This window comes from Neodiprion fabricii, chromosome 7 (assembly GCF_021155785.1).
Source record: "Neodiprion fabricii isolate iyNeoFabr1 chromosome 7, iyNeoFabr1.1, whole genome shotgun sequence".
NCBI classification, from domain to species: domain Eukaryota; kingdom Metazoa; phylum Arthropoda; class Insecta; order Hymenoptera; family Diprionidae; genus Neodiprion; species Neodiprion fabricii.
Window position 1 is genome coordinate 19,462,736 of NC_060245.1, and position 25,180 is coordinate 19,487,915.

General features: G+C 40.9%; 1 protein-coding gene across 1 annotated transcript; it reads left to right on the forward strand.

The window, feature by feature from the left end:
- Positions 1 to 5,630: 5,630 nt before the first annotated feature.
- LOC124185977 (palmitoleoyl-protein carboxylesterase NOTUM) lies at positions 5,631 to 24,626 on the forward strand. Its single transcript, XM_046577255.1, has 8 exons — positions 5,631 to 5,945; positions 20,206 to 20,575; positions 21,263 to 21,323; positions 21,432 to 21,655; positions 21,756 to 21,965; positions 22,769 to 23,045; positions 23,135 to 23,445; positions 23,821 to 24,626. The coding sequence occupies exons 1-8, from the start codon at positions 5,928 to 5,930 to the stop codon at positions 24,153 to 24,155; spliced, it is 1,806 nt and encodes a 601-aa protein (XP_046433211.1). The 5' UTR covers positions 5,631 to 5,927; the 3' UTR covers positions 24,156 to 24,626.
- Positions 24,627 to 25,180: the final 554 nt, after the last annotated feature.

Sequence of the window (25,180 nt, forward strand, 5' to 3'; positions counted from 1 at the left end):
GAATCATAATATATAATAATTGAACAAGTGCAATTCATGACTGTGAGCAAGTTATACTCGTAGGTCAAAAAAATATCCCTACAATTTTGTGAAAATCGAGAAAAGGCCAAAAGCGCTCGAATCAACCGAAAAAGCTCAATGTCAGTGATAAAAATACCTGTCGAACATAATACAACTGTTCTGCAATATTTTTTTAATGAAATAATTGTACCGTACGTATGTACCTACATCAAAATTCAAAAAAATCTTAGCTCATTCAATTTCTAAGTGGGTTGAATTATTGAAATGTTTCGATCAAAATCTAAGGTTTTCAAATTTTTTTCAACACTATTAAGATGCTTTTCTTAGAAAATTTGCCAAAACTTGATATAACTATTAACCCCAAAACTGTAACGTTATATTTTTTTACTTATTTCGGTAACGGGAGATGAAAAAACGCCCCAATCTTGTAGATTCCACACTGAGAAAAATTCAGTAAAACAGGTTTCGTTAAAAATACTGTTTGAATATTATTGGAATTATGAAAAACGAGGTACGCGTAATCATTTTGCGCTATCGTCGATCCTTTTTTGGTAATTGCAACGCAAAATCAGTTTGTGAGGTTTACTCTACTTTTTTAGTTAAATAAGGCTTTAACGTCAATTTATTGTTGCACGAGCATTAAATTTTGGCAACAGTTCCAAGAAAATATAGTAACAGTGATGATAATGAGAAAGAATAGCAACGGATACTAGACTTTCCGATAAGAGCTAGAAAACTAATTTTCAATCTCTACCTAGAACTATATTTTTCGATTGTGATGAAAAATGAAAATAGTTAAGAACTGAGCCGTAACTGGAACTAAAAATTTCTCTCAGTTCATTTCTCCGGTACATCGTATAGATAAGGATCCTATACATTTCATTTTCTTCGTTTTTTGAAAATAAAAGAAGTTTCTTCGAAATCGAACTATGGTTGGTGTCTCGAGTCGAAAATGTGATCTGTTATCTTGCGGCGGGAAATTTAAATTAACGTGGTGTGTTTATTCATCCCCCAGTTACCGTTAATTCCAGGGTTAATTCTAACCCCCCATTTCTCGACTATCATCCCTCTGAACACAATGCTTCCAGATTTATTGTTCAAATTACAGTTTTGAACAATTGCAGCGACTTCTTACAATCCCACCCGACGGTCAAACTATGACGAAAAGGGGCTTTCCTTTCGAAACTCTTTAGTGCGTACAGAAGAGACGGGGGTTTGAGACCCTGCCAGGATTACTCGAGGCCCTCGAGTTCCCCGGAGGATTGAGGCAATGATTTACGAGGTTATCGGTCAGGGGGGACCGCGGCAGCCTTTCGAAACTTAGTCCCGACACTGAAGCGAGGATCGGGGATCGGGGATCAGGAAAAGCCGGCAGGTCCGTCATTATACGGGTATCAATGTCCTTTTAGCGGTTCTTCGGTCGCAGTTACGGAGGATACGCCTCGTGGCGAATCGGGCAATAAGACCTCGGCCTCATTGTCCTCCGAACTCCCTTCGGGGACCGTGGGGTAAAGAGAGAGAGAGAGAGAGAGAGAGAGAGAGAGAGAGAGAGAGAGAGGCGACTCGCGACAGGTCCACCTGCACGATTCACTTTTGTCGGAGCCGTGCTTTCCGCAGCTTTGATCTTCGCCCGTGCAGCAGCAAGTCCATTCTGGCTCGGACCAATCGCACCAGAAGTCCACAAGCTTTGACTCCGAGTCCTTCAGGATCTTCCCCGACCCGTCAGGATCCCATCCAGCCAGATCGCACGGTTTTGATTATGGATATTGGGTCAAGCTGAGGATGAACCAGGTACGCAGTCCAATCAACAAGGTGACAAGATAGAGAAATTAAGAAACTGCTGAGATTTAACCCTTTGAATCGTACGTTATTGTGCGAAGTCAACTTTTATAACATGATGGTATTGCATGATTTTTGGGCTCGCTGATTACGAGTCTGAACATAGATTTTGAAAATTCTAAATGATGGATCCAATACGGTGGGTAAAGAGTTCAAATTCGATCGAATACGTTTAAGAAACTCTTTGCAGGATTCTCCGGATAAGCGTAAGTTAATTCTGTGTATCCTGTACTTATATATAAGACGTTTTTACCGTCTATTGAAGAGTTCAATAAAAATTTGAAAATAAGTTGTTTGTAGATAATGCATTCGTATATACGGAAAATTAACTTTGATTTATTACCAATAATTGTATGTACGATACATTTTGTGAATAAGAAAGATGTGGAATAGAATTATATTTCAAAAGTTGATAATTAATGACTTTTTACGTGCACTTCTATCGGTTTGTCCGTCGTTTTTTCGAATTGCAAGGACATTGCTTTGACCTAACGGGATTTAATCAACCTCAATTGGACTCGTTCAATGTTTGTTCTGAAATTCATTCGCCTGGAAATTATTCTTACCTAGATCAGTCGAACTACGATAATGTAGCCTAACAAGGTCTTAAGGGGTTAGGTGGGTTTCAAAAGCTCAAAATAGGTACATTTTTATGAATTTTTTTTTACTTAATCAACAGAATATTTCATTCCATCAATTTAACACATAAAAGATACATATTTTATAAGTAGTCTGTGAAATTTTCATTGAAAAATATTGAAAATTAAGGCGTGGATACGTCGTCTGCTATGACACCTCAAAAAAAAGTTCTCTCGGCGTAGTCAGGATAACTCATGACAGATTCATCTGAAATGCAAAAACCAAAAATTTTCTGTTAGTAGATGTTTAAAACTCGTACTTGGACGAAGGAAAAAGAAAAAAAACAAAAATTACATTTTTGGCGGCGTTGAAAACAAAAAACCGTTATTTTGAGTAAAATTTGCACCCTTCATGGCCTTGAAAAATTACTTGGAATAGAAAAAAAAAAAATTCCTTCGTTCAAGTACGAGATAATGTTATTTTGAAGAAGTGTGCAAAATTTGAAAGAGATCGGTTCATAAGTTTTCGAGAAATCGTGACTACCGATTTCAAAAATGTAGTTTCGAGAAAAACGCGATTGAAGATTTACATTCAAATAACATGTAAATAATCGTACTTACACCGTATAATGATGCAAACCCATGTTTTTTCCACGTGCCATCACTTGACACGGTAACATCTGTCGTATCTTCAACATTATTTTCATCACACGTTAATTTTTTTTCTTGATTTGCAGCAGACAACAAAATTGATTCGGCAACAGTTATGATGCACTCATGTATTTTATCAACATAAAAATTGTACGTTGATGCATTCAAGAATGAGGAACTTATATCCATCAAACCACAGAATTTTTTACTTCCGGCAAGTCCTAAGCCTAGTATTCGCATCACAAAAATAAACGAACAATAGCTAAGCAACTGCCTCGATATATCTGCCTCCATATACCTGCGTCACGCTCGGTTATAGCCTGATGGGTGAAACATCAAAAGGCTATATCTCTTAGAATATGACTCGGATCGTTTTAAAATTTTAAAGGAATATTCTCAACATATTCAATTATAAGATGAGCAAAAAAAAAAAAATTCGATTTTTTGAAATTTTGAAACCCACCTAACCCCTTAAGGATGTTTACACTGCAATAGAAAAACCATCTTATTCATCGCCCGAGATGATTTTCTGGTACCCAAAAATGACGATGATATTTCAATTCATTGTTGCGTCTATCTCGACTCGATTAATATTCTAATGACGTGCAACTGAAGTAGTGGGGAGACTGAAAAATGAACTTCCATCCCTTGCAAGGAAGAATAACGACGATTACACGACACGATAATCATGAAACGACTGTAACACAGTCGACCGAAAATATGCACTCATTGTTACCGAAACGATTCTCCGCTTCAGGACTTTCGTCCTGCTGGAACGAGGTGCCGTCGGCTCGCTTTAGAGGCCGGGGATAGAGTGATTATAAGGCAGTTAAACGCTGCCCTGACTTAGAGCAAAGTGGGAGCTGCAGTCTGGTGAACGGTGAACGATGTTCAGCGGAAGAACTCAGGGTGTAACAGCCCGTGGGCGCCAGAATTCAACACTGGCACACCCGGCGCATTTCAATCCAAGCCCCTACGAACGGGGTTGGCAGAGTAAAGCGGTCCGTGATTCAACCAAGTAGCATACCATCAACCAATTCCCAGAATGGAAACGGAAGGTTGGATTAAATAAACGTCATTTCGACTTTAACCAAGTAGCATACCATCAATTAATTGTCAAAATCGGTAACGGAACGTTGGATTAACTCCACATCATTTAGAAGTCAAAATTTAACCGCACACTAACTTCGCGAACTACGAGCAATCACCAATTGCCTGTTTGACAGACCACTGAAAGACCTTGTTTCATCATTTCTTTTTATCTTCGAATCAGCATTCGAGATGACAATTGGGAATCCGCATCAAAAGGTTGAAAACATCAACTTTCGGCTCATTTTCGGTGATTGGCTAATCAATTGTCGATTAATGACCGACTTCTCGTCAAGTTTTTGCCAACTGAGCGAGGAAAACTTTTGTACCGATTGTACGAAAGCTCCTTTAAGCCTTCGCAATGTACTCCAAGTCTAAGCTGATCATGCTTGATCGAAAAGACCTCTGAATCAATTCCAATGTTTGGCGTACTATCAAATTCCCAGCCAAGTTTTACTAACCCCTAAAAAAATTGAGCATTGGAACGCTATATCAAAGTGGAAACTTGAGTTTTTCTATCATTCTTGATCGATAACTGTGGTTGCGTAGTACAGTTGATGTGACAAGTAAAGTGTGCAACTACCTGAGTAAACAAACGACTAAGCTCGTTTCGCAGAAAGACAAGCAGACCAATGATAAGAAGTGATCGTCATCATTTCCTGATCTAGTCTGGTGTGATATCAGCTTCCGATGAGTTGACCAAACAAGTTCCCTAGTAAATCAAAGTTTGCCCTAATAAAAGGGATCGGTAAATTTCTCTCGACTTGTTCCAGGTCGAATTTTCTACCGATTCCAAGTCCTCTGACCAGGCTATCCAGCAGTGACCGTCGAACGGACGGGATCCAACTAAGCTGATCCGAAGACGCGAAGAGGTGAGGAGCCGAGCCGACCGGCTGGAGGTGTGCAGACTCCCTGAGTCCTCCTCGACGAAGTCGGTGGTGGTGGTGGGAGAGTCGGTACGATCTCCTACTACTTTATAATGGTTAACTGCTTCAGGTTGTCAGTTCGCGTCTGACTTTGTTGGCGAAAGGGGGCTGCTGGCTCACTCCCGAACAATTTCAGACACCGTGAACACGGAGGAATCCTCTCATTCAAGTCGCTTCGTAGGGTGCGTCAGGGAAGATTTCGACATTGGATAAATCGATCGAACTGAGCCGAAAAAAAAAAAGTTATAGTAACAATAAAAACTCGAAATACAGACTTAGATACGCGAGTTCGAGTCAGTAGTCCGATCTTCGTCGAAAATCGGTTCGAAAACGAAAATTTATACTACCGCTGGACAGTGTGTTGCGTACTTTGAAATAAAATCCGGTTATAGAACTTTTGTGGATCCTTCGAAACGAAGCTCTCGTTTTTTTTTTTTTTTTTTCTTTAAAAGCACGCCGGACACTTTAAATCTAAAACGGACCCACGTGTCGATCGGAACGAAGCTACTGCACGTGATACGTCCGCTTTGGATCCGTTCTTCTCTGATTTTACGATTCCAGATTATTGATGCACTCGGGCGCGTTTTAATTATCGTTTCTCGTTAAGCGTGACGTTTTTCGTCTTTTTTAAATCACGGAGACGTTGCTGTACGCGCGGTAAAAGAAATGGCGCGAAAATACGCCTGCGTAACTGATCGCCAAATTAGCGTATTTGAGTGACGTTTTTCTGCGGGGATTTTTTTAATAATATTATACAGTGATTCAGTAGCTGGAAGCGTTTCAACGTGATCAACCTGCAGTTTGTGCTCACATTCTTCGAAAGATGAGGACCGTGCTACAGGTAAAATAATCTCCCTTTTCCGATCATTTTTATTTCTCTTTATCGACGTATCTTTCGGAACGTGTCAAAATGCATAGGATTTAATTTCCAACCCCAATGTCATGTTCTGTTTTTTTTATCTTTTATGATTTCATAAAAATTTCTCACCTCCGTTCTACCGTATCGATTATATCGTGGAACCTTTATTTGAATCAATCTTTCGATGCGACACATTCAAAGTTATAACCACGGTGATGAATTTCGTGAACGCGCACGTGTGCCAAATGGTCCGAAGACCCTCTGAGCTTGAAATCGAGATGAGATACGCATCTTACATACCTACTTAGTAAATATATCACTGTGTTATGCGACTGCATTGCCGCGCATTTAGATCGGATTTTTTGAAACGCACGCGTAATTCTATCTGCCTGCGAGGGGAAAGCTGTCCTTTTAGTAATATAGAATGTTTTCCAGAAGACCAATGACCGAGCATATCGGTCTGGTGTCGTTTCATTGTTGTTTTTTTTTCAACTCCCTTTTCTTCATCTCTTTTCGAATATTATTTTAAATTCAAGTTCTATTGTAACCTGTGCTGGAATTTTGCGATGTTTCAAAATTCCGGGATTTATTTATATTCAATTTTTTATTAGTGAATAGTTTTGGTAGAACGATGTTCGTCGTACTTGAAACGTAAACACCTGGTACATTTTTCATTTCTGGCGTCAGTTATAAGAGGAGAAAAAATTACAGCCCAGATTACATCTCATCAATCGATTATCCATCTCGACGATAAATCCGGGTAAAACCGAAATATTTCTATACTTGTGAATGAAAAATTTTCTTCCATGTTGATCGACAAAAAATTCCCCGTACGTACAAGAAATTCTGTTTCACTCGTAGCGTATACTATGAAAATGAAAATTACGGTCAATCTGCAGTACAAAAATTTCCCCACAAACTTGAGAATATATATATATATATATATATATATATATATATATATATATAAGCTTATCATATCGAAGGGTGAATCGAAAACGAAGAGGAAGAAGAGTGAAGTATAAATATGTAAACGAACGAAATGGGAGAACGTAATCATTCTCTTCTTCTTTCTATTTTGTGTATATCTTTGAAATCAGCTCGTGTGCTGGATGAAGAAGACGAAGAAGAAGAAGGAACAGATGAAGAAGAAGATGAAGAAGGAGTAGAAGAAGAAGAAGAAGAAGGTGAATTACTGCAATGGCAAAGTCTTGCTCTTCATCATCATCTCCATCTTTTTTTTCTTCTACTTCTTCTTCTTCTACTTCTACTTCTACTTCTACTTCTACTTCTTCTTCTTCGTCTTCTTTTTCTTCTTCTTCTGGTTCTTCCAGACGAAAAGTGGCGAGTCCGTCTAGTCTCATGGCGAACGAGATTGTCCTGAAAGCTGGTTCGGTCGAGCCGAGTCTGATCTCGCTTTGATGTCACAGGCTCGTGACAGGCTCGACTCGATCAAAGTCTTCCGCGACATGTACACGAGGCACGCCTTGCACAGGAGTCAAGCTGCGCACCGCCGCACCGAGAACGCGTAGCATAGTCGGTCGAAAGGTTGACAAAGTAACGCGGAGACGGAGAGACTCGAGTTAGATCAAAGAACCACCCCTCCTCACCCCTTTCGCCGACGTCTCTTCTTCACCGCGCCGCCCTTTGACCCCTGGGAAACACCTCTTCGAGCTTTTACCCCCTCCCTGCCCTTCCCTCTTCGCCGACTCGCCGACTGCGTTGCTTAGAGCCACTTTTCAACCCCCCCTTCAAGCTTTAAAAACAGGACTGCATTTTTTTTTTTTTTTTGTTTCTTCTTTCGGAAATTTTCTTTCCCACTCGTTGGTTGACTGAATTTCATTCGTTTCCAATGATTTTGATTTTTCAAAATTTCCAGTGATTTTCTCTGACGTTACGTAATCTGGAAATCAAGCTGATAATCGAGTAACCAACTTGGAAATTGAAAATTAGAAATTACGTGGAATCGATGTGAATTAATTGGACTCAGTCATTCAATTTTGAAGTGACTGACCCCTCGAAAGATAATCCGAATAGTATAACGATCAAATGTTCCAACTGTTTTAACGTTTTTTATTTCAGTAAAAATACGTAATTCGATGATTTTATACGTATATAATATTCGCCTCAAGACTCGTATGACTGAAGTCGTTGTAAGAATCTTGCTTCATTTTTGAGTCCCAAAACAAGCTCCAGGGAACTTTGATACACTGGGGATGTCAACATCTGACTAATTTGTTTACATTCCTTCTTTCCGCTTGAAGAAAAAAAGGGTTTTTTAAAATCGCATTCATCGGCAAAAATTCGTTCAGACCCTGAGGGTGTAACCGAATTATCTCAGTGTTGATGAACGATGAAATACCCTGCAAAATTGTTTCTGGGCCGATCGTTCAGGATCATCTCTTGAGCATGAAAATCTCCGATCCCCTGAAAAAAGGATTGCAGTAGAAAAGAATCGGATTGCTGTTTGCGCGGACGGATTTTTCGAAAATGAAAATGAACCCTCCGGCCTATCAATGACCCGACATCGCTTTGACAGTTACGTTCCTGCAAAGGGAATCGTTCGCGCCTTTCCGTCTTCCTTTTTAAATGACTACTCACCGAACGTATACATCGGATTTGTATTTGCATATTCTTACTCGGGACATTTCACAAGAAAAATAATAAAAACAAAAGCTCTCGATCAGTTTTACAAGGAATGTAAATTTCGGATCATAAACGCACCCGTGTCACGCGTAATCCTTCACCTTCGCCAGCGAAGTTTTGACAGTACTCGGTGTCGGTCGGATCTGGAATTAGGTTGGAATTAGGCAGGTCCCGCGGACTTAGTGGAAGCTTGCAAAGCACAAGGCGGTTCGTAGACGAGATATATCCGAGGTTCTCCGGGTCCGCGGAGCGGTTGGGCTATTGCTGCCGTTGGATGCGGCTGCCCGAGGGGCGGTGAACAATTAGCGACACAGCGGCAAGATCAGAGGTCCGGGGCGGGGTGGGGGACGGCCTAATTACACACGGTACCGACCGACTTCAAAGGAGCCGCCAGTTCCTCTCCTCGAGAAACTCCTCTGCCGCCTCGCTCCTCTCTCTCTCGCCCTCTCTCTCCCTCTCGTACGCCTCTCCGCGGCTCGAACTGGAAACCTAAGGCATCCGTACCTCGTACCTCCGTACCTTATACCTCCTTCTCCTTCTCCTCCTTGCCGTTGGGATCTCAGGGCCAAAAGATCTAGCGACAACAACAATTCTGCAGCCATCCATCCACCTGTGGCTCCCCGCGCACAGCACCGCGTTTGCTCTTCATTCAACCGGAAGTCTAACAACTCGTATTCCTTATCTAACCGTAACGCCTGCCGCATGCGGCTCGTTTATCACAAATTGTTTGTTACTTTTTTTTTTTTTTTCTTTTTTTTTGTGTTTTTTGTTTTCTTTCTTCTTCTCCTCTTCCTCATCAATCTCTTCGCGGAAGTATCGTATCTCGTTTTGCGAATCCTTTTACGCATCTTTCAAAACAATTGTCAAACTTCGGGTTATAGGTGTAAGGTAGGTTTATCGGTTTTGTGACCATTTCATTTTTAAAAATTATAAATTTACGGTACAAATTGCGGAATTTCCCCGATTACTAAAATCAATCGCTATCGATGGTTAGACACTAGAGATTTATATTTTGGTAATTTTGAAACTAAGGATTAAACAGATACAACCAAAAAAGGTCAATAACAGTTACGCGTACCTACTTAGTATACTTAGCAGGAAAAGTTTTTAACAAAAACTTTTCTAGCTTCATTGTTATTGTTTTTATAAATCACGGTAGCACACGATGTTATACCTGTATAACACGTAAAACATAGCTGTTCATATGTTACTTGTTAGAGGCAAGCCCGACACCTTCTACTGAAACTCTATACCCTGACGGTAGGCATGCATTGTATGCAGAGGGGAAGAAAAAAATATGAATAAGAGAGCGAAAGGGAGCGATACAAAGAGAGAGAGAGAGAGAGAGAGACAGAGAGAAAAAAACCACTGTTCTTCTCATTGGTGTGCAAGAAATTATTTCAAATACCTCGTTGATGTTACTTTTTCCACAATTCCAAATGTTCATAATTAATTTATGCAATCCGTTGCTATACATTGCTTTTCGCAACTATCAAAAACAGATTTCATAGTCAATTGTAATTTTCAGTAGAATAGAAGAAAAAAACAAAAAATCGTCTGCTCATTGCCGCAAATGAAAATTGATGAAAATAAAGCCGTGAAAATTCACATTCGACGATAAATTATTTGATACTTAATAGTTAATAGCATTTCAACATCGAATCTCTAGACGCAGGGTTCGATTGTTTTTAAGTTATACAGTCATTTCGACTTACCAGGGGTATGGGGGGGGGGGGGGAGACTGTAGAGGTCGCAGGAGGATCTTGGCGAGTAAACATAACCTCGAAAGGACAAATCTTATCCACTTCATCCTCCCTCCAACCGCCTTTCCCCATTCATTTGTCGGCTCGTGAAAAGGAATAAAAAGAAAAAGCAACAAAAAAGAAAAAAAGAAACACCTCCGCACGCACAAACATATTAAACAAACGCGTCTCGAAAGGTGTATACATATAGTTATCGCAATTTTCTTACCGCATTTCGAACCCGAGTTAGCGCGGCATGATCTCGAATAAGCAGGGAATTTTTTGAATAAAGTGTTATAAGAGAGGAGGAGGAGGAGGAGGAGGAGGAGGATGAGGAAAAACAGAGAGAGGAAGAGGAAAAGGAAGCGAGTGTTGGGGGGGGGGAGGAGGAGGAGGAGGCGAGGACCGTGTCGTGAAGCGAAGCGACAGCCGAGCCGGCTGCGGCAGCACGTGAAGAGTTATCGCGAACGTGCCTTAGGCGGCACATCAAAGGCGCACCTCGGGCGTGAACGAGCGGCCGGGCACGCGGCGAATCCTCGACCCTCCGCCATATTTACTCCCTGTGCATGGATGGACCACCGCACTCTGCCTAGCGCCGCGCGGCTCTTTCGCCCGCAGTCTGCAGGCTTCGAGTATTACGAAAATATCAAACGCGGTGTCGACTGATCGTAAGATTGACGAAAATATTGTCGATTCTCGATTGGATCGATTATTTTTTTCCCCGATTAATCGAGTGTAATCGATTATTTTTCAAACGCGATTAGGTTTCGAACGAATCGATCAGGTTTCCTCAGGATCGATTTTTCTTTTTTAAACTCCCGTGAACGACGCTGAACAATGCCGATTTATCTGATTGAACTGTCGATTATTTTTCAAACGCGATTGATCGAAAGAATCGATCAGGTTTCCCCAAAATCGATTTTTCTTCTTTAACACTTACTACCTAAGTATCTATTTGACATGATAAGTGAAACATGAATGAATATTTTCACCTGAAATATAAATTATCGATAAACTTTTTCGCTGTTAATACTACGTACTGAATTTTACGAAATTTTGGATTCAATCAAGTCGTATTCGAATATTTATTTATTTATTTTTCTTTATTTTGTCGACTCGATTAATCGATGCATCGATTATCTTCAGCTTAGCGACCATCGATTGGTTAGTCGGTTCTGAAATAATTTTTATACGACATTAGGTACATGGTAATTGGGAAAAAAGGGTGAAAGAAAAATTTCTACCTGTAGGCGCACGTTTCGTTGGCAAATATCATTCTGCAAGGTGACGGTGGAATAACGACCGAACAAACGAATCGTGTAATAAAGATATTGCGGTATGGTTTTTTCCCTCTTCTGGAGAGGATTATTCAACGTTAAGGGATTCCTTGGTTAAAAAAAAAAACAGATTTATGTTGTAACAACTGTCCCGTGGAATCCTGACAACTATGACATATCACACTTTGAGACCAAATAGTTATTTGTACTAAATCTGTTTGTAAATCCACTAATACTTGAACCGTTCTGTTCCAACGATACCAATTTCATTACAATATTTTCTGTCCACTGTACGACGAATAAAATATTTTATCCATAACACTGAGAGAATTTTAGAAAGAGTAAATTTTACTCAAAACTGCAGCAAAAGACTGAACGTTGAATTTTTGGATAAAATATACTTCGTAAAATGTAGAATTTATTCTAGAAACAGTAAACAAAAATTTGCCACATTTGTAGTAAAAAATTATAGTCGACATGGGTATTTTTAACTAAAAATCTTGACGCGTCCATGTTTTCCTGAATTTTTTACTAAAATCTGCTCTCTCTCTCGTCTCATCGTGAATATACCTACGTGCGTCTTTTGGCGAATACGATGATTTTAAAGTGGTGAAAATGACCGTTAAAAAAGCTCTTCACCGTTCGATTGTCGGGCATGAAAAATCACCCCGAGCACTTACCGATCGGAACTTTTTGGACCGTACGCGATACGAGTTGAGAGTTTCCGAGGGCGGGAGAGAGCGGCGGAAGGTCTTGAGGCCCCGGTGAGCATCGGCCCGAGGTCGTTGGGACGCGGCGCAGTCATATTTCAGCCCTTGTTAGGCCTCAGGCCCCTGCCGCGATCAGAGGGTGGGGGATATCTCTTTGACCCGCCGCCTTCACCGCGATCGGTTCGTGCGAGAGACTTATCTTACCACCTGCTTTCCGCTCCCTTCCTCTTTCTCTCCCTCTACCACTCCCTCTCTCTCTCTGTCTCTCTCTCTCTCTGTCGAGGGAGAGACCGCCGAGAGACCGACGATGCCCGCAGATCCATAGCGAGATGCAGCAGAAGGGCGCCAGACTCCCTGGACTCTTGCTGTGAGGACGAGAAACTCGGTGGATCACTGCGTGCGCAGCCGCGCAGGTCGTCCGATCTATCGATCGGTCAGATCTAACGATTTTGGCGCGAGTTTTGAACCGAGCTTGCCGGTAGCTCGTGGTTGAGAAGACAGGAAAAAGCTGTATGAAAAAATGATGTTGAAGTTAGTTACGTTACGTTACGGAGCGATGCATTAGATTTAAGAAAAATTGCCTTACTTTACACGTTTAGAATTACATGTCCTAAATTTAGTCAACCGTGATAAACAAAACATACTTATACACTGAGGAAAAAGTTTATTTGTTACTGTTACGTTTATTGTTTGGATATTGTTATACAAATCTTTTGTTATAATTAACTGAGCCAAATAATGATCGATAGAAATTTTTTAATTGTCAACAAATCATGTCTGGCTAAACTAAAATTTGATAATAATAACGAAACATTTATTTCGTCATATCAAAATGTACGTTTGTTAACAGCAAATAATATCTCTTTCCTCATTATACAATATTTAGCAAAGCTTACTTCTCGCACGTGATTCAGAAATTGTACAATAATGATTCTTTCCCCCTGATGTTTTCGTCACGTTAACGTTACTGACTTCAGCCTCGTGTAAAAAATCCTTTGATCGATTTCGAACGTACCGATTTTTGAAAATGTGTCTCGTTAAGCCACGCGATTCTTTGGGATCTTTTCTCGAAACTGTAAAACAGATTTTATCTAAATATTTTCGATTGTACACTGATAAAAAATTGTCTAGAAAAAATATATTTCCGTCGTTGAATTGATCATTCGTTTTGCTCTACGATCTGAAGCTGAATTGTAATCTCAAACTATTAAATAAAAACACAAGAAAGAAAAACTATTACGCTTCAGCAAAGAGAACCAGAACCTGTTACTCAATTTCGAAATACACTTGATTACAGCAGTACGCTAAAGTTATTCAAAAAAAATCAGAGATCCGCTAATTCTTCTCTTGTACGAATAGTCAAACAAGATTCAAAACAAGATCTGTAATTCCAAATGACTCAATCAGTAGCCTACAACCTTAGATCCTGAAGAATACTTGATCTTCTCTTCTTCTCTCTTACTCTCTTTCGCTTAACCGACTTTGGGAAGAAGAGGTTTGGAATGAATCTTCAAACGCACCGCCACCTCGTTTTATCTTTGACTGTCATTGGCATCACCTATCTGCACCAACAAACAGCTATGAATAGTGCAAGAACCGATGAAATTTTGCATTTATTCCGAGCTCAGAGTATCGAAAAAATGATTTGAATTAAAGAAGAGATAAAAGAAAATTGTTGCGTTAAAATTGGTCACGAATGAGGACGAATTTTGAATCGAATACGAAGACTTGAAGTTTGAAAAACTTTTATAAAATTTCAGTAAAGGAACATGCTTGAAAAACAAAAGTGAACATATCTATACATCCAAAGAAGAAGAATCGCTCTGACGTACTTGACGCTCTTCGGTAGGAGTAGAAAATAAAAATAAAAATAAAAAAAAAATAAAAATTCTGCCACGTCGTACCGAAATATCTAATAATTGTATCTGAAGGGGAATATTAAAAAGAGATTGATAAGCGAAAGAGAAGAAGAATAAATTCCGCGTCGATGAAAGCGAACGTCGTACTTGCAGTGACGATGTGCGGCTTCTGCTGCGCGAACTGAGTGAAAAGGAAGAATAAGAACAAGAATAAGGAGAAGAAGAAACTGCGGAGGAAGAATGAAACGAGGAGGGGGGAGAGGGGTGTACAGTTATGGTAATGACGTAGGTCCAGGAGTGTCGGTGTTGGATGCAGGCGTGCGTGCGCAGCCGTCGTAATGATAACGAGACGGGCTCCTCCTCATCATCATCATCATCATCACCATCATCATCATTTCCTCCTCCTTTTGCAACGGCTTCTTGCCCCTCTCCTTCTTTCGCTTCTTCTTCGTCTTCTCCTTATTCTTCTTCTTCTTCTTCATCTTCTTCTTCTTCTTCTTCTTCTTCTTCTTCTTCTTCTTCTTCTTCTTGTACTTCGCGTCGTCCGAACGGAACAAGAACCGACTGATCGGCAACAACTGACCGATTCAAAGATGCCGCCAACTGCGGATCCCCTGAAGGGGAAACCCCGATTCTTCTTCTTCTTCTTCTTCGTTCGATATCTTTAATGGATTGCATAGTAAAGGACGTTGTCTCATTCATTTGTAGCCACGTCGCTTCTTCTTATTCTTCGTCTTTAACTTTCTTACACCGCGATCCGTGTAAATTGACTTTCACAGTATGTATACTCATGTGAAATATTAAAATAATCTAAAGGAAATAACTTTATGCCTCAGTTCCGTTGATGCTATTTCAAGGTATGAAATAATTGTGCGGAAACTTCCGGAGAAGCGTTCATCTGCAAACCAATTCATGGTTTCGTGTCAAATTTGAAATTTCACATCGGTGAAGAGTTTTTCTTTTTTTTTTTTTTTTATGGTCAATCATATACTTATAGTTTTCAAAAACCAAATATACATATTCCTGGTGACTAATGATGATTTTTCATTTTTCTATTATCGCAATTTTCAGACTCCGGTTAATTTTGCAAAATGACAATTAAACTGTTCTATGAAATTTATAAATTCTGAATTAAAACGATGTTGACTTTCAGTCATGAAAACCGAAAGAAAAGTCTCAATCGATCTGATGTCATCGACTTTGACATACCGTGTGCGAAATTTTTGCGAAAATTTTTTATTCAAAATTTTAAAACCAAACAAAGTTGTAACCGGGGCGACAAGATGATGAATACATGTTTTTATGTCAGCTTATCTCGTTTTCTATAAAACAACAGCGGCGTTTTTACACGTGACTCGTTGTGCCAAGAAATGGACGTGAAGCTGATCGGCCGACGCGACGGTCGATGTTCAAGATCGATAAGTATCGGCGCGAGATCGTTGAATTTTTATCGATGGCAAAAAGGACCCGCGTATACGGGTATAACGTGTACGTGCTATTCCGGATATCTTTGGGATCAGCGGCATTTTCAAAGCAATCTTTACAACCGGCTCAGCGAGACAAGTCGCGTTAATGTGTGTGCATGGGACCGAGGATTGTATCAAATTGTAAGCATGCAAAATCCCTTTTCGAATAACCGTCGCAGAGAGGATAAATACCACGAGGACCGAAGCTAGGAGGCAAACGTTTTTACATGTTCATTCGAATGAGGTAACAATGAAATTCGAAAATCAACATTTTTTTTTTTAAATACTTTGAACCTCCGATACTTTTATACATATAAAATGATGTGGATGAAACTAAACTGCATTCTTCTATTCCCAAAAAAAATTTTGACAAGTTTGGATAATAACTGTAACTGCTAACTTCAGCGTCGTGAGAAGACCGTCCGTGAAGCGTGGAGTTTTTGTTTTGTGTTTATTTATTTTTTTTGTCATAAAATTTATAAACTACAAAATTCACTACGAACAATTCTCCGCTACCCGAATTACAGAGAGCAAAGACGCACTCTAGTGTCGCTGCACTCCGACTTCCGTCAACGTTTTTCCTCAATTAAATTCCTGCCCACTTTTTGCACCCAAATATCACCGCGTCACGCCAACTCCGTCTCGATTCACCGGGTAATCAAGTTGTGCGCGCGCGCGTCCTCCTCCTCTTACTCCTCCTCCTCCTCCTCCTGGTCCTCTTCTTCCTCTCTTCATCTTCTTCGTCATATCGTTAAAATTCCCTGAAACCCCCAAGCGGTGATTTTTCTCTTTTATTTTCAAAGTAAAAGAAAATATTGACGACTCGTTAAGGACGTCGAAAAATTAGATTCAAGTTGAACCGATTTGTTTAATCCTTTCAATTTTTTCCCTTGGGTTTACGAGGGTGAGTTTAACCCCTTATATTGCATAAATGATGAAGGAGATGGAATAAAAATGTTACTCTTACTCAAATAGTTTGATAATTTGCACTTAACATATATACAACAACAAAAATATGTTCCGTAATACGAAGAAATGTACAATTAGTATTCAAAGTTAGTTTTGACAAGCGAAAAAAAAAAAATTAGAAGCTTTAGCAGCCAAACATGGCTTTGTAGGCTGTAACGGGTTAAATTCGCTGATTTGAGGCTTCTGCAGGAAGATGGAATTAAGAGGTTGTGTATACCAGGGCAAGACGCTAATTGTTTTCGAGAAGGGTTTGTCGGAAGCCTGGGGATATTTTTGAGACGGGTCCCGAGGGTAGCATCCACTGTTGGCAGACCTACCGGTTTCAGTTTTTGATTTACGACATAATAAAGAGGTTACGCAAGGCGGGCTTCTCTCGTACATCTCGAGTTTCCACCGACAATAGCGCTGATTTACGATCTTCTTGAAAGTTTCGATTCGATGCGGATTCCCAAATCGGATTTCGGAACCTTTCAAATAATCGCGTCGAACCGTGAAAGACGTAAAGTTCTTCAGCCACCCACCTCCGCCTTCCTTTGCATCGTCAACACAGTTTCAAAACCTTCGCCGTCCTCCTCTTGACCAGAAAATACCCTGCGCAAATGCGCGGAAATAGTTCCACTCAAAGAGCAATCAGTCTTCACCATTGGAAAGTCTCAAACAAATCCTAGGAAATTCATGGTCAACAATCGAATCCAGAAATGTATTGACGTCAAAATCGAGAAATACAGAAAGGTTGTTTTATTGTCAGAGAACTGTGTTAGTCAAAGCTTGAACGAAGCTTCTATTGGAAGAGAATCACTCTTCAACAATGTCCGTTACGTAATTCGAAATTCATTAACCTGCACAAGCCAATCCAATCTAATTCGTACTCGTTACTAGTGACGTATTCTAGTCCATACCCAGAGCAACTTTCGTTAAATTTCCTGGGTTAGTCCGTAACACAAATATTTTTATTATCGCACCGAAGAAAGTATCTTGTCCAAGAATATGATCCAAAGCTGCAATAGAAGATTTTCGAAGCCTCCTCGCTCGTCAACCTTAAGACCGAGATCATTGAACAGTTCAATACTACAGAAATTGAATCAATCGGTTCCAAAAATGATGGATACAAGCTAATGATGAACTCTCTTCTCTAAACCCAGATGCAATTGCGTATGTGTGTGTGTGTGCGTGTGACGCCGATAAAGGAGTAGAAAAATAATGGACCAATAGTTGAACGTGAATTGGTGCTAGTGTAGTTGCATCAGAGGTGATAGAACCGCGACGTAGAAGTCTCTATAGATCCTTATATATACCATGGTCCGCACCTTCATAGGCAGACCTTAGTTTATTGCCTCGGAAACACGGTCCAATCTGTCCTAAGCCATTACAGCTACCTGGTCCTATTCCTGGTGAGCTCGAGCGCGAAGAGAAGGTTACCGTCCGGCGATTCGACTGTCGGCTTCTTTCATCTCCAGTAGTTCGGGCTTCTGTTTCACTGTTTCCGCCGGCGGCTACCGACTTGGAACTTGACCCTAATCGCCTTAGAGAGCGCGCGTTTTCAATTATTTTGATTGTACCTGATTGTTGCACGGTCATTTATATGCCAGAACAAAGGACTCCGCCGACGACCAGGTACCACGGGCCCCTCGCTTCTATCCACCTGTATGTACCGCGACCACGTACCCATGGGGCGTATGGACACCATGAACACACGTGCGCGTTCCTAATGACCGCAGGACGAAATCGGACGAAATTGATCGCAAGTTTCTAAAAGTCAAAACTACTCATTGAACGCCATTTTTCCCGTCCAAGCGACTGGCGATCAAGTTGCGATGTTGAAACGCTGCATGGTTTCAAGTTGAAGAGACGTTCCGTCGACGCTTCTGCACGTATTTTTAGACACTGAGTTATAGTACGTGGTGCGTGTGCGGAAACAATTTCGTATACTGAATTCCATAGAAATTACCAACCAAACTCTTCCAACGACCGCCACTTCCGGGTACAAATTGGCGGCTCACCTCAAGTTTTCAACTACCTTCGTGGTACCTAGGATTTTTAACAAACCTCCACGGAATTTTAAAACCGATATTTTCTGACTCTTGACATTTTTCTCCGTACTGAAGAGATTGGAAAAGGTTTCAAATAATTTGGCATAACTTCAACTCCAACTCCACATGACATCGGATGACTACGTGAGCTAAAATCGTTCTCATTAGTGGATTAACAAGATTACACATTACTTGTAGACGAATTAAGACATCTTTGAGCGAATCTAAAAGCGACATCACGTTAATACACTCGACTTCCAACAACTTGATGTGAGTCTTCTGTCAACGATTAGGAAAAGGACGCGTGAACTCTGAACAGTTGATCCGAACGTAACACAACAGAACGTGTAACATAACTCGGGCTTAAGTATCTGGTCGTTTCTTCTTCCCCGTCTCTGCGGTTCGCTGACTCTTTTGCCCCGGGTGCCGACAAGCGATCTTCAGCGGCGTCCGTCATCAGGCGTGGACTTCCATCCCAAGAGAAGAAGAAGGAACCGGCTAATGTCCTGCACTGGCAATTCAGTCACTTACCTACTGAAGTGTGTAATTTCCCCTGCTTTCCCCGGTATTATTCCCGAAGAATTTCTCAACGATTCCAGAAATTCTTTCCGATTCATGCTGTAGTAACATCAAGTACGTCGTACGATCGATTGTTAATAGGTGCGTCGATCCTCGCACGAGAATACTTGCTGGGACTTTCTTCTTGGTTCTAGGTCGTTTGGTTCTTGTTCTACCTCCTCTTTGATCCTCCCAATTAGTGGGTTCATTTTTTAGCGACTCGCCCCCTGCAGGCTGTGTTTACGAGTCCCAAGCCCGCGCCTCTAAACTGCTCAGCACTTGCTCCGTCCGAGTGGCTCGGCGGCAACATCTGTTTTCGAAAAAGTGAATTAATGAAGAGGTGTTGAGGGGTTAACTGCCCCGCGTTCCTGTATACAATTCATGTAATCTCATGAACCCTAGGAAACAATTTTTGTTTATACACGCGCCCCGAGCCACTCGACCCCAACTTTAAACAAGCAGAGAGAAGCGAGTGAGAGAAATTGATCCTCGGCTCCCTCGACTCCAACGTATTATGGAGGCGCCTCGGCTCTGAGGGACGCCGCAGTCAAAGATCAACCACCCGCTGCGAGACGGGCTTTCTCAGATCTTTCGACTGTATCATGTCCAAAGAATTACTCTCGTGAACCTCGATTAGTCAAAACAATCCGTCCTCAACTTCGTGCGCAGTCCAAATCAGAACAAGACGAGAGAGGAATGGAAAAAGCTCACTGAACCCTATTCAAATCATCCTGCGTAATGTTATCCCAGAAGTTCAGAGTGCGTCAATTTTCTGTGTGTCGAGTGTGTGTGCGTGTGAATTTTTCAAATCTTTATCAGTGTGACGATAAGAGCTCGTTCTATCTACAAACCCAACTAATCGTGTCTATAATTGACACTTGTCCGCTGTTAGGAAAAACAAAAAAAAAAAATAGTTTCACCGCGGTTGATCTGTTTTGACGTCGAATCACGTCAAGAATTTCAACACTTGCCATATTTTTTTCAGATATCGCTGGGCATAGCGGTGTTCACCGTTCTGGTCTTCGCTGAAGACAAAGCGACGAACACTATCTCGGTGTCGTCGGGAGCCTCGCCGGTCATCCAAAGCAATACAATTCAGAAGTTTATTGAAGTGTTGGGAAAGTACGAGCTCGAGGATCAACGAGCCCTGAAAAGAGTCTACCTCAGCAACAGATCCATAACGTGCAACGACGGATCTCAGGCTGGATTTTACCTGAGAAAATCTCAGGGTTCCAAACGATGGATCATATTCCTTGAAGGCGGTTGGTACTGTTACGATCACAGGAGCTGCAGGAACAGATGGCTCAGGCTCAGGAGTTTTATGACTTCTACACAATGGTCAGAGACCAGAGACGGTTAGTTTGAAAAACATTTTTGACCTCAATATGTTGGATGAAGTTGGTTTCTTGGATAATATATATGAAGGTTGGAGTACCAAAACAATTTGTTTATTGAATATGTTTAATAGATAAATACAAATTACATAATACGCACAAGAAAATTGCAATAGTGTACATGGAGGTTTGTGGGAATCTTAACCTAATTACTTTGGTTAGTGATGGTTAGTATTCAGTGCATTGAGCAGGATGGAATCACCACAAATAAAACTTCAACTGATGTACCTATTCGTATGTTGATACAGTTTATTTTGAAATCAAGCTCAGCATTTCCAAATTGAAAATGTAAGATTCACTATAGCGTACGAAACTTTAAAGGATCGCATGAAATTAAGTCAGCCTAATTTCTAAAAATTGATGACTTTAAACCTAAAATCAGGATTTTCACAATCATGATGTTTTTAATTCACTATATCATAAATATATTGTTTTAGTTCAAGTATTGATACCCGAAATTCCCATCAAATCTACAATTTCGAAATTCAGACCGTTGACCTTGAACTAGAAATGAAAATATTTCAAACTAAAAATTCTAACAAGTATCGATTCCATACATGTTCAAACGTTGTACGATCTAAGCAATACATAAAAGTTTGAAATCTCAAATCTTTAATTCCTGCTAATATCTGAATTTGAAATCCGCAGTTGGTGGCCTCCTGTCTTCACGCCCAGAGGAAAATCCATTCTGGTGGAACGCCAACCACGTGTAAGTATAACTCTCCTTAGTATCTGCTTAAAAACGGTCGTTAGCTCCTGAAAATCACGTACAAAGGTTCAAAAAACAATTGTCCACATCCTCTGGTACTTGTTGCAGATTTGTCCCCTACTGTACAAGCGACACGTGGAGTGGCAGCAGAGCGACGCCAAGTGACATGTTCTCCTTCATGGGAGCAGAGATCGTGGCGCAGGTGGTGAGGGACCTGGCCCCCCTGGGTCTGGAAAACGCGAGCTCACTCCTACTGGCAGGAAGCAGTGCGGGAGCGACGGGAGTGATGCTGAATTTGGACCACGTGCACAGCCTGGTCCACCAGGAGCTGGGTGAGGCTCATAAACAATAATCTCGTGTGAACTTGGATGAAAACATTTGCCACGAAGCTTTCAAACGAACTCTAATGGTTCCGTTCCTCTCGGTCTTCAGGGTTAAAACACATCGCAATACGCGGAATCAGCGACTCCGGATGGTTCCTGGACAGGGCCCCGTACTCTTCCAATGGCTTTCCTGCCACCAACGTTGTCCGAAAGGGCATGGAGCTCTGGAAGGCCAAAATGCCCCGCAACTGTGTCCTAAAGTATCCCCACGAGCCGTGGAGGTGCTACTTTGGATACAGACTGTATCCCACACTGTCTGGTAAGTCAGGACCCGCTGATACCCGAAGTCTAAACTCGGCGGTGGTTCCAGGTAGCACACTTATCCAGAGGCTGACTATCATTCAACCACAAAAAGTCGAGCTTTTGTCCAATTAAAATAACATCAACGCATTGTTGGCAAAAGGAGAGACAAAAGGTCGTCTATTTTTTAATCGTTATACATCGTTAAAAAACTGAACTGAAAGTTGACATGCAGTATACTTCATGTGTACGAATGCCCTCTGACATTCCAGGTATAATGCAATTCGACTGTACAACCTGTTGTCACCTTATCCACTTACCAATGGAAAGTCAAGTCAAAAGTTTTTGATGTTTTGCAGAGAAATAATTGCTTATGTAAGCGCATTCATGTGCTCGAATTAACGTCAATGTCTGGTGGCAGTTAGACTGGCTGATTGCTATCACATACTTGACGCCATTTAATTATTAGTTCACGTAATTAGCCTACTTGAAAATTATTGCCTTTTTGTCTCAACTGCTCACAGTCAAGTGAAAACCTAACGATAGTTAATTTCGAGTGTTGTCTTTACCATGACGTTTCAGAGGTCATTCCCGCACTCTTGTTAGTCACTGTACAGTCAACAATAGACTCATAATATGCTTTTTCCCAGTTTACTTGTACTAGTTGGGTGAGAATTTCTGTCGATATTAAGTCAACTAACAGCCAACAGTGTGCTACCTAGGGAAGCACTTAAATTTTCTCTGAGCGTAGTCCCTGAAATCGTTGCCTATGCAGTCTTTAAGGGTCTTTCGAATCAGCAAAACCGTTCGACCTTTTTCCAGTGCCCCTTTTCGTCTTTCAATGGATCTTTGACGAAGCGCAAATGACTGCCGACAACGTTGGAGCACCAGTGACGAAACAGCAGTGGGACTACATCCATAAGATGGGTGATAGCTTAAGACAGACTTTCGATAACGTATCGGCAGTCTTTGCGCCGAGCTGCATAAGCCACGGGGTCCTGACCAAAAAGGACTGGCAGCTGGTAAAGATCGACGAAGTCTCGCTACCGCAGGCGCTTCATTGCTGGGAGCAGACCGCAGTTGGAAATAAACGTAACGAGTGAGAGTCGTTAATTTATATATCTTCTGCGGCATACAATCGACGGAGAACCGTTTCAGGACCCAAAGTCGCCCCATTTGTTTCCACAGAAGTCGCAACCACGTCGAGACGAATCAGCCCTGTGCAAAATCCGCCAGAAAGCTGCTTCGATCGGGCCTAACGAAGGTGAACGGAACTGTTTTGGACAGTGGTAAGATCAGGAACGGGTCCGTTTTGGAGTCCAGGAAAAACGGGCTGTATGGTGGAGGTCCAGCCGAGGAGAGGAAGGGACCGAACAAGCCGTCGCAGGGTGGACGAGCCGGGAACAAGAGGCGACGACGAAAAAAGCACAAGGGTCGAAGGAGGGACCGAAATAAGGAGGGCAGACAGAAGAAGGATAAACAGGAGCGGAGAAGAGGAGGTCGGTACTTTGCGCAACTCAAACATGGAGCCTGAACTCCATGTTAACAAATAATTACCTGAAATAAGATGACACTAGCGTTCCGTATGCACCGAAGACAGTGAAGGGAGTATAAGCTGGCGGTGAAAACTTTCTACGAATCACATTGCAAGATGATCGATTAGTCGATCTTGTGCCTCCTTGCAACCAATGACACTTCGGTGCAAACGGAACACCAGCTATGCTAGTTGTAGCAAATGAAATTAATGTGTACGATTACTGTGACAAGTTTTGTCAATTCACCCATCTGAGTTCTGTCTCCTTATGAGATAAATTGTCTCCATGGTCTCAAAGATCCCAGTAGTTTTTCCCAACTAAGCCATTTTTCGTTTTCAGGACGAAGACACGGTGGCAGGCACGGAAACAACCACACGGCCATGCTAAACGGCACGAGGCCTCAGCGATCGGTGATACCTTCCAACAAACGGAAGTGCGGTCAGGGCTGCCAATTCAGGTTTATCGAACGCTGCACTTGGCCACAGTGCAATCACAGCTGTCCGCGACTCCAGAATCCCTTCACGGGTGAAGAAATGGACTTTATTGAACTCCTGAAGAGCTTTGGACTCGACATGAAGAGCGTCGCTAACGCCTTGGGCATCGACATACAAACCTTGAACAATATGGACCATGACGAACTTCTCAATCTTCTTACTCAGCAGTCGCCCAATTGATCACTTGGTCAGCTTACACCTGTTACACGGGTAAAACTTCTAACAAGTAAGCTTTTTCTACTGCAGTTTCTGTTCTTCCGCTCACAGCTGCTGCTCGATGACAACTTTTTTCTACAGAGGGCACAAAACTCCAAAAGCATCGCATTTAACCATAAAAATCTATCAACATCTCAAATCGTGGTCTATATTAACTTGATACTATACAGAATGAAAACCCGATTACTTGCACAAGGTTTTACGTATCCTAATATTCGACTGATTCATCTGAAATCATCACCTGATTTCTCTTTGCAGCGTCGTATTGCTTGGCCACATCTAAATTCCTGTATTTTTGTTTTTTTTTTTTTCATTTTTTTCAATTCTTTTATTTTCATCCAACTCCATATTTCGTCGAGCTATTTCCGTACTTATTTTTACCATCATACGAATATTGACCATTGAAATTAGTCTGCTCGATGAAATGAACTTGATGGAAATTCCATATAAATTTTCCTGCTTTGTTAAAAACAATTTTGTACTACAGTAACATTGACTATTTGTTTGGATTATATTGTTTTCGAATCTTGCGACCCAGTTGAAACGTGAGAGAGCTGTATCATGAAAACGCGATAACGTACGAGATGATGTATAGGTACTATTATATGTTACCATATTAAGAAAAATACACAATTATCTACTTGTTAAACTTGGAACTATAATCGCGCGACATTGTAGTAACAAGTAATTAATCAAACCCACACTATAAAACAGCAGTATTCAACCAAAACTATATAATTGTAAATATATTAATATCATCATTATTGCGATAAACGTAATCATTATTATTATTACTATTATTATAATATCAACGGAGAATTTTATATTATAAATATTAGAATAATTATTATATTTTTCAATTCGTAAATAGAATCTTTTTATTTATTGAAAATTATTATTATTATCATTATGATTATTATATTACTACTATTAAACAATTGCAGATGACGTAGTTCTCTTTTAACCGTCAAGTAATGAACTTAATGATT